The sequence below is a fragment of the Rhinolophus hipposideros genome (assembly GCF_964194185.1).
Source record: "Rhinolophus hipposideros genome assembly, chromosome: 16".
NCBI lineage: Eukaryota > Metazoa > Chordata > Mammalia > Chiroptera > Rhinolophidae > Rhinolophus > Rhinolophus hipposideros.
The window spans coordinates 15,320,075-15,330,465 of record NC_138062.1 but is presented as its reverse complement, the minus strand read 5'-3'; the positions used below and the strand labels follow the sequence as shown (position 1 = coordinate 15,330,465).

General features: G+C 39.9%; 1 protein-coding gene across 1 annotated transcript; it reads left to right on the top strand.

Moving 5' to 3' along the window:
- The first annotated feature begins 284 nt into the window (after nucleotides 1-284).
- MGARP (mitochondria localized glutamic acid rich protein) lies at nucleotides 285-10,184 on the top strand. Its single transcript, XM_081077542.1, has 5 exons — nucleotides 285-641; nucleotides 4,385-4,488; nucleotides 7,030-7,123; nucleotides 7,967-8,017; nucleotides 9,343-10,184. The coding sequence occupies exons 1-5, from the start codon at nucleotides 560-562 to the stop codon at nucleotides 9,783-9,785; spliced, it is 774 nt and encodes a 257-aa protein (XP_080933668.1). The 5' UTR covers nucleotides 285-559; the 3' UTR covers nucleotides 9,786-10,184.
- Nucleotides 10,185-10,391: the final 207 nt, after the last annotated feature.

The window sequence follows — 10,391 nt, the reverse complement described above, 5'->3', positions numbered from 1 at the left end:
TTAAAGTCATTGTAACAGTCAATTGCCCAGCGAGGCAACCATTGCCGGGGAATCTCACGATTCTGAACGCCAGGCAGTGCCCTAACGGGAGGCTGCGGCTACCCTGCTCTTACCGCTCCGTTTCCAGGAAACGTGCAGCCACCTCTTTGACTCCGTGAGCACAGCTGACGGACTACGTGAGTTAAAGTGGGTTCAGCTTTCATCCGGCATGCTAACCCACGTCTATGTTCCGGATGCGAACCAAAAACATTTCCAGCCTCCTTGAGGAATTCCACTCCGCGGAACAGTACGGAGCAGGCAGGTGAAGGCCACTTCCCGCTTCCCCATCCCTTTTCTTAGATGCCGCCATCAGTTCTTGGACCCCAGAGAAAGCAACAGAGCTTGGAGACTTGGGTCGACGGAGGAAGGTGCGGACGACCCACTCCTACCCGCCCCCCGGGGCCGCTGGGGGGGCTGGGCAGGGGTCGTCGCCCCTCCCCGGGGCGGGGCTCGTCCCTCCTGGCCGCGCCCGGCTGAGCTCCCGGCCACAGAGGCTGCAGCGCGGCGGGCGGCGGGCGCGATGTCTCTCCGCAGGGCCGCCTCCAGGACCCTGGCGCTGCCGCTGAGGACGCCCCCCGGCCGCGCGCCGCTCCGGAAGGACGGTGAGTGCCAGGCGCCGGGCAGGCTGTCCAAGCCTGACGAGTCCAGGAGCCTCGCGCGCGGAGCCCGCGGGCGCCCCTGTAGCCATCTGTCGCTGGTGGGCCAAACCCGACCCGGAGCGGCAGAAGCCCGAGTTGGAGACGGGGAGGAGACATGGGAAAGGGGAAAGCGCCCCGAAGTTATTGCAGACTTTGACAGTAGGGAGCCTTTCCAGCGCAGCTTCTGAATCCGGGCTAGAATTCCTGGCTTCGAATCTTGATCTTGGGCAAGTGATCTCACCTCAGTTTCCTCCTCTGTAAAATGGGACTATCACGGTTGCGTTCCAATGCGCTAGTGAAAGCGCTTAGAACAGTGCCAAGCCTACAAACTCTTGGCTGGCTAGCTGTGTTCGTATAGGGACCAAGGCACTCGCCAACTTCATGGGGAAGCAGAGGCATGAGTGGGAAGGTGGGCACTGACCAGTGCGCCCGGCAGCGCGCAGGACGGAGGGCCGCCCCAGGGGGAGACGGTGAAGGCTCTTGAGTAAATAAACTCAGTACGTGGCCGGGCGCGGCAGCCTCGACCCACGAGCCCTGGCCCTGGCACCCGGCGAGGAAGCGGCCTACGAAGCGCTTTACTGGGCGGTTGCAGGTAGGCCTGGAGCTGCCCAGCTGTTTGGCTTGGTCATCCTTGTATCTGTAACCTCTGGGTGTGCGAATGCTGGGGAAGAGGAAGCATATTCAGCAAGTTCCTGGCGGGGAAGTTGCCGTCAAAGCTGGACGCTTATTTTTAAATAAAAATTGACAGGTACGGAAGCGCCAAGCATCGCGCCTGCAACACTGCAGGCGCGTGGGCGCGGGCGCAGGAGGACGTGTCAGCGCGCCTGGGTCGCGCGCCGGTGCGGTCCTGGCCCTGCCGGCTCCTCCCGAGTCCTCACCCGTCTCCCCCGTTTCCCTGCCCCTGGTCGGCGGGGCGAGGCTTCTAGGCCACCTCATGGAAGTTCTCGGTTCTCCCTCCAGCCGCCGCACTTCCCGAGGCTTGTCAGGTGGCTTTGGCCCAGATCGTGCGTTTGAGCCGGAGAGAGAGAGAGACTCCTGCGGACAATTCCATGGGCCTTTGTTGTTGTTGTTTCACGTCGATTAGGCCAGTGGTGGTGCTGGTGGGAGGGAAGGAAGATCTGTCCAACTAGCTGTGTGTCTCTCTTAAAATGCTGGTGGGAAGAAGTTGCCTCACGACACACAGAAATAAGGTGTCTTCGTTCTCCTTGACCTTTATACCGAATGAGACAGAGCAACTTTTTTTCTTTGGTGAAATGGAGAAGCCATTCATCCTAAACTGCTGAAGATAACGGGGCTGTTGTGATTGTGGGTGGGGAGAAAGCTGAGTCCCTCGACCTGGTCTTTCTCATTATCTGTGCGCATCCCCCACGGAAATCACCCGCAGACAGACGCGTACACACTTTTTTGTTTTTTGGTGGCTGCACATGTTTCAAATAACGTCCTCCCCAACTTGAGGCAAAAGAAGTTTAACATTTCTAAATAGGCAGTGAGCAATACTGGTTGTAGCAGTGCTAGTCTTTCTCTAATTTTCACCTAATTACTTTTTTTGTAGCACCGATTTGCTTGTGTACTTGAAGAATTATTGTTGACTGGAAATTTGGCTTCAGTCATGGACATTAACCTTTTGGTTCTTTCTATTTTGATGAAAAATAAAATTGTTTCAGTTTTATTGAAGGATAAAATTTTAACTGCCTCATCAAATTGTGTTCTCTGGTTTTTGCTTTTAAAAATGTAACTTTTTAATGAATAAATAATTTAGGTTTATAATAGGTCATTGGAAAAAACACAGAAAGACAAAATAGAAGTCACCTGTAATCCTACTACTCAGTGGATACCACTATTTATATTTTAGTATACGTAACGTTCCACACCTTTTTTCCCTTATGCATTTTTTCCCTTAGGCACATTGCTTCCATATATCTGGGACAGTCCTGTATACATTATTTTGGTACAACTTTTCATTCAATATATTGTAAATATTTTCTCAAGTAAATATTCTTCTGGAAAATGTATAATGTCTATTTGTTTCCCATTGTATGAATATGCTAAATTTGTCTAATTGATCTTTCTTGAATATTTATTTCCCATTTCATTGCTCTTTTAAATAACTTTGCCATAATTGTATTTAATTCTTAAGTCTCTGATAATTTTCTTTATTTCTTCTTATTTAAAAAAATATTTTCCATATTTATGTCATTGATAACCATGAATATTACACATTTCTATTTAATAATAAATATATTTTTAAACCAACAAAAGCTCCACTACAAGTCCATACCATAACCTCTTAGCAGAGTCTATTTAGGCACATTTGCAGGGAAAAAAATTTGTTTCTAAGAGATAGTCACTTACATTCAAACTAAGAACATACTTATGAAATCTCTCCAAGTTTGCTACTACAAAGATTTGTAATCAGTGCAAAGGTCTTAGATTTGCCCTCTGCAAGTCATAACGTCTCACTGCCCCCCACACCTATTTGCTCTATGACAGGCCACATCAAATTCCTTTGTCCTTTCCCAGTCACACAACTCATGCTTTGGCACATGCTGTGCCTTCCGCCTCCAGTGCAATTTTCCCTTCCCTTATTTATCTGACAAACTCTTACTTTCCTTTAAAACTCAGGGAATGTTTTTTAAATTGTGTCAGCTACCTTGAGCCAACTAGCTGAGTTTTTCCACTGTATTTTCATGGTATTGTTGCAGCTACTACTTATATCTATTACAGCATTTGTCATACTGCATTGCAATTATTTGTCTGCAGTTACTTGTCTGTACATCTGTTCCTTCTTTCTAGATGGTGAGCTACTCCACGCTAGGAACCTTGTGTCTTGTTCACGGTTTTTTCCTTAATGCTTCTAAGAATACCAAACACATAATCGGTGTTCAACTGTATTTGTTGATGGATTAATAAATGTCTCTACTTTTTTTATCTTTAAAATAAAGAATTTGAGCTACGTGAACTTTAAGCTCCTTCTAGCTTTAAGTCTATTATAAAAATTTCAATTCCAGGGCATGTAGTATGTACAAATTTTAGCACTATAGAGTAAATATATTTAACTATAACAATACAGCTTTTACTACAACAATACAACTTTTATCTATATTTAGTTTCTACAGAATTGTACTTTCAGATGTGACTTTGCTGTAACGTTTGCCTCAAAAAAGCTTCTCACCGCCCATGTTTAAAGGCTTTACATTAGAAAATGAACGCTTCTTCCTATATTGACGTTTGTATTACAGATTTACAGAAGTGTGTTAAATTTCAACATAAATGTTTTATGTAGCATGCAGATTTTAAGTACAAATATATTTAATTCATTTTTTGGAAATGTCTTTTCCACTAAATCCTTTTGTGGAGTACATACAGTAAATGGATTTATTTTGCTAATATGCATCTCATTTGACGCTGACAATTGTTCAGTGCTTTTGTCATTTCTCCTCACCCACACCTGCACTCCTTTCAAGAAAAGCATGATGCTAAGCATCACAATGACAGGTTTCATAAGTACTTGTCAAATTAGATTGGGAAACTGTCAAGTGGAATTATTACCCTACCTCTTAACACTGTCTTCCCTTAAGCTAATGTCACTTGATGTTAATAGAATCTAGGTTCACTGAGCAGAAAATATTTTTAAGATGTAATTATTTAAAATAGCTTTGCTTAAGTGGTGTGAACACACCTAACTGTGTTTAAACTTGTTTTCTTAGCGTCTCTCAGATGGGTGTCATCTAACAGATTCCCTGGGTTGCCTGGATCCAACACGATCTACTATCTGGTTGTTGGTGTGACAGGCAGTGCTGGTGGATACTACGTAAGTGTTGAAATAACCAGTGTGTTCAGCAACTCGTCTATTTTCAACCTGTGGTTAAACTCAAAGCAATGTCAAGGTCAGGAAACGGGATTAATTAAATAACAAGATTCTGAAGATTTTTTTTAAGTAGAAAAATCAACATTTTGTCATACCACTAAGTGTGGGTGACTTTCAATAAAAACAATGTCATTACAAATATTAAATATAATAGCTGACATTTGAGTGTCATTGACAGACTCCTGGCTTATTGAATAATTACAATTCTAGAAGATAGGTACTGTTATTAACATTGAACAGGAACTGTTTTTGAAAGATTAACTTTTAAAAAAATGAGTAGACTTTATTTTTTAGAGCAGTTTTAGGTTTACAAAAAAAGTAACAGAAAGTCATGTTATTTGGAATTGGGGTTCCCAGGTACTCCTCTCACCCCTGTCCCCCCCCCCCACTTTTCCCTGTCAACAATCTTGCTTTAGTGTGGCACGTTTGTTACAACTGGTAAGTTAATATTGACACATTATTATTAACCAAAGTCTATAGTTTACATTAGGCTTCACTCTCTGTGTAGTACATTCTATGGGTTTTTACATTTGACAAATGTATAATGACATGTATCCACCATGACAGTACCATACAGAATAGTTTCACTAAAAATCCCCTGTAGTTACCTATTCATTCCTCCCTCTTCTCCCCAATCTTTTTACTGTCTCCATTGTTTTTGTTATATCTTTTATATCTTTATATACTTTTATTATTTAAAACAATATTCATAATTTTAAAAAAATTCAAAATAGATATATAAAATTTTAAAAAATGGTTTCCTCCCTGGTCCTTGTATTCATTCCCCACCCCCAGATAATAACTCTAAAACAAAGCTTTTAATATTGATAATATGACTTTGGAGCTAAAACAATGGACCATTTGTGAGTTAAATATGATAAACCTATTGAATCATTCCCATTTTGTCATAAACTTTGTGAGTCAAAATCTGATCTACATTATGAATAAAAGTAGAATAAGCATATTCTTTGGAAGCCATAAGAGTACACAATCACTATGTTTTGGTTTGACCCTACAGACATATGCGTAAAGCGATTTTTAGTCATAACTAGGAACAATTTGTAGGACTATGTAAATGGCCAAACCAAAATACACATTCTAGTCTTCAAAATTTTGAGAGCCTCAAGAAGTCAGGAAACTTCAAACATGTCACTTGCATTATTGCCCTCCACTAATCTACCAGCTTTCATTCATACCCAGATTCCTTTGCTTCTATCATCTTTCTGCTGTTTAATGTTGAATTCTTCCCAGGGCTACTATAGTTGGATATAGGCCTCTGGAAAAATCAATATTGGATTAGGCCGTGCAATTATGTGAGAAGCTGAAGGCTGACATTCATCTGGGCATCTCTATACCCCTAATTATGTTTACTAGTGCCAGACATGAACCTGTCCCGTCTGCTAAATCTTTCTTTGCCAAAGTTATGGAAGGTTATGAACTGGCTACTCCTGAGAGCCCTTTCTGGCCTTGTTCTCTCACAGTGGGCGTGGAAGTTGGACAAGTGATGATCTCTGAGACTCTTGCAAGTCCCTTTCCATCTCTAAGATTATGTAGTTTTCATCTTGAATGTCGGAAGCCTTAATTTTTAAGAATCGTAGGCTAATTTCAGGAGGAAGTACAGAATGTGAGGCACTCGAAAACTTGTATTCTAGTCCTCCCTCCCCTTCCTTGTCCTGTACTAAAGTAAGTTCTCTGTTAGATTTATCTGAATTAAATCCACAGATGCTCAGTAGCCAAGAGCAGTCTTTCATTTCCAAGTCAAATCTACTACTAAGGCCTCTTAGAATCTGAGGAAGGCCCAGGGCACTTCAATTTTTTTAGAATCTGCATGTAATAAACAACATAATGCCAAACTGGTTTATAAAAGTTGTGGTATATTTTAAATGCTTTCATTTAATAAATAAGTCATATCACTTGGAAATAAACTCCCCCAAAGTCTAAATTTGAGATCCCCTCTTCTAACAGGCCTTTCTTCTATTCTGCTTGATTATATTAGATTTGGAAAAGCTAGATTCTCTGGGCCACTCATGAGTGTGAATTTTTCTAACGTCATCATCTCTTCAATTCTGCCTAAAGGAGCTTTTTCCTCACCTTGTGTTCTAGCCCCTTGAACGAGACGTCCCTAATGTCCCTTGGGACATTGCTGCTGGAATGGTCGTTTCAGGGAAATGAACTTCGCACAGGTTCACCTTTGATGTACTGCAAACCGAGGGTGCTGACTCAGCACATTGGTCCGATAAGCTGTCTTTATCTACTGTGTGTGTTCTCAGTTTTCTGTTAGAGCATTTGTTTCTTTCCTTTTTTAAAGCATTCTACCTAATTATAAAGGTTTTCAAAAGGGAAACAAAAGAATGGATGGTGTGCATTGATTGGTTTCTCTTCTTTGAATTGTATATACCTTTGAACTTAAGCTTTGCATGTTGAATATAAATCATGATTAAAAAAACGCTCAAGAAATAAACTTAAGCACACATTTACTTTCAGACTTATAGGACAGTAACATCAGAGCAAGTCAAACACACTGAACATACAACGAGTTTGAAAGAAAAAACCAAAGCAGAGTTACAGCCATTTCAAGGTAAAGTGAATTTATTATTATCTTTTTTTCCTTAAGGCACTGATTTCCATCTTCTTAGCCTAGCAACAAACACTATTTGCTTTTGGCTTGTTTACTAACTAAATCCAGAATGGCTCTGGGTAGGAGTTCGTTCAGAAAGGAAAAGCCCAGCCAAAACCTAAAAAATACTGTTCTATGTTTTGGATGAGTGCATTTGATAAAAGAAAATGTTTTACATTTATACTGCTGACCAGCAGTTTTGACTTCTTTGTGTGGTAATATTACTTTTCCCCTACTGAGGCTTCCATTCATGCAGGCATAATTTTAGTACCTGTCTCTCTCAGCAGCTTGATCCTTCATTTCCCTCATTATTTTTTTAAATCATAAAACTAATTTTTGTTTCAGTTTTGGCTAAGACCAGTCGTGTGTCTTTGCCCAAGTATACTTGACATTAGTGGAGGAACACTGAGTCCCTCAGTTGATCCAATTAATAAAATGGCAAGTATAGGAACAGAAACTTTACATTTTCACCCTAATGTATATTTCTTGCCTTAAACTGCTTGCTTTAAATCATACTTTTCCCCATCTCAACTATAATGCGATTATGATCGCTTACTATGATCAGTTTTGGGGAGAGAGATAATAGCTGCTCAGTTTTAGTCTTTTAGTCATGACAATAGTAAGAAACAATATCATCAGTAAACATTATTGAATATAATCATGCGAAGGCTGATTGTGATAATAATAAAATAGAGCCTTTCCATAGCAGCTTAGTGGTTTTAAACCCCTTTTTATACATAGTGTTTTAATCAGTTCTCACAATGGCTTTGTGCGATAAATATTTTTAATATCCCCATTTTGCAGATGACAGAAATGAGGTTGAGAATGGATTAATGATTCCTCAGTTATTGACTAGTAAGTTGACTACTTTTCTATGCTATCTCATATGACAGTTGGCTGTATATTTTCCTGTTCTTTGTATCTGAGTAAATAATATATGTAAATTATTTTTTTAAGTTCAATAGGTTCGAAAGTTTTACCGAAAAGCAGATTCCCCATTTTCCCTCCCCAGAGGCAACCAATAATACAAGTTCTTCTGAATCTTCCTGGAAAGAGTCTTTGTAAATATAACTACCTAGGTATATAACTTATCCCCTTTTGTCCTAATACAAACAGTACCAAACTACACATTGGTTTTTCCTTGTTTTTCTCACTTAACAGTCTACCTTGAAAACCTTACATATCCGTACATATAGATCTGTCTCCTTTTTTAAAATGACTGCACAGTGATCCATTGTCTTCCCATGCTCTTTCAATTAATACTTTGCTTCTTAAAACTAAAACTACCTTATGACCCAGCAATTTCACTTCTGGATATTTATCCAAAGAAACCTAAAACACTAATTTCAAAAAATGTGTGCACCCCTATATTTACTGCAGCACTATTCATAATAGCCAAGATATGGAAACCAAAATGCCCATCAATAGATGATTGGATAAAGAAATTGTGGTAGATTTATACAATGGAATATTACTTTGCCACAAAAAAGAATGAAATCTTATCTTTTGCAACAACATGGATGGACCTAAAGAGTATCATCCTGAGTAAAATAAGTCAGACTGAGAAAGAAAAATGCCATATGATCTCACTTATATGTGGAATCTAAAGAACAGAATACATGAACAAACAAAACAGAAATAGACTCAGAGATACAGAGAAAAAAACTGATGGTTGCTAGATGGGAAGAGGGGTTAGGGGAAGGGGGAGAAGGTGAAGGAATTAGAAAGTACAAATTGGTTGTCACAAAATAGTTATGGGATGTGAAATACAGTATGGGGAAAATAATCAATAATGTTGTAAAGACATGTAGGGTGTCAGATGGGTACTGGAGTTATTGGGAGGATCACTTCATAGGTTATATAAATGCCCAAACATTGTGCAGTACACCTGAAACTAATATAAAATAATGTTGAATGTCAACTATAATTAAATAGTATATACATATTTAATTATAACTTATATAAGTATATAATATATATAGTCATAGGATGTAAAGTACAGCATAGGGAATATAGTCAATGGTATAGTGACAGCTATATACAATGTCAGAGGGGTAATAGACTTGGGGGGCTTATCACTTTGTGAGGGGCATAAATGTTTAATCATTATGTTGTTTCGTACAACTAATAAAAAATCACTCAAAAAATTTATACTTTGATTAATGGACTAAATCTTAAAGGTGAAAAAGAGAACCTTTCGGGAGCGACGAAAGCAAGTTCAGAACCCCCTGAAGTACCTTCAGTGGAAGCTCAGGCGGTCGCTGCTGGAGAATTCCCCGATGCCACTGTTGCAGTCCTAACAGAGGCTTCAGGTCCCCACCCTGCGGAGGCTGCCCTGGTGGAGACGACGGCAGTCGGTGCTGAAACTGGGCCAGAGGTTCCAAATGCAGCCACCGGAGAAACCGCAGAAGTCAGCACCGAAACGACCTCAGAGGTTACCAGTGCAGCTCTGGGTGAAGCTGATGCCATTAAAAATGATAGAGGTACAAGAGAGAACGAAAGCAATGGTGAATTTGCCGAACTAGAAAAAGGAAATTCTCCAATTGAGTCAGAATCCTCGGCTGAGGATGATTTACAGGAAGAAGCCAGTGTGGGTTCTGAGGCCACCTCTGCTCAGGACTAATTTCATGCTGATTGACACTTCAGTAAAAAAATGCAATAGAGTCAATAGGTGCTTTTGTAGGTTTAGTAACCTCAGTTTTTTACTAAAAAAAAGGCTGCTTTTCTAGAAAACTGTAATATGCCTTGAAGAGTTTTGATATCTACTGACAGGTTTCAGGATTGAGAGATTTGAGATTTTATATGTCTGAAGAGTTTTCTTGTGTCTGAGATAGAATATGACAATGCAGTAAAGAGCTTCAAGAGTTTCATTGTGGATTTAAATTTTATATCATAGGAATTGAGCTTTCTATACAACCCGCATTCCTGTTAATTTTGCTATATCTTTATTTTTACTTCACTGTGTGTAAATCTAGATTCTTGAATTTTGATTTGAACTCATTTAAATAAAATTAGAAAATCTAGTGCTTCTATTTTTATTCATTAATATTTATATGTATAAATATTATATATTAACATATGCACATATATCATCACATGAATGTTGTGATATTATCCAAAACAATCATGTAACCAAAGGAGAACTCTGCATATAGCATCATATATGTCCTTCCTCCCATCACTATTACCTGGGGGCTGTGCTGATAGTTTCCGTTTCCGTTTAGTTCAG

What these genes read in the sequence shown, in the direction of transcription:
- MGARP (XM_081077542.1), top strand. Translation starts at nt 560, where the DNA reads ATGTCTCTCCGCAGGGCCGCCTCCAGGACCCTGGCGCTGCCGCTGAGG. An exon ending in GCAGTGCTGGTGGATACTAC is followed by an intron (nt 4,489 to 7,029) that starts GTAAGTGTTGAA and finishes ATTTACTTTCAG; the next exon opens with ACTTATAGGACAGTAACATC. An exon ending in AGAGTTACAGCCATTTCAAG is followed by an intron (nt 7,124 to 7,966) that starts GTAAAGTGAATT and finishes CCCATTTTGCAG; the next exon opens with ATGACAGAAATGAGGTTGAG.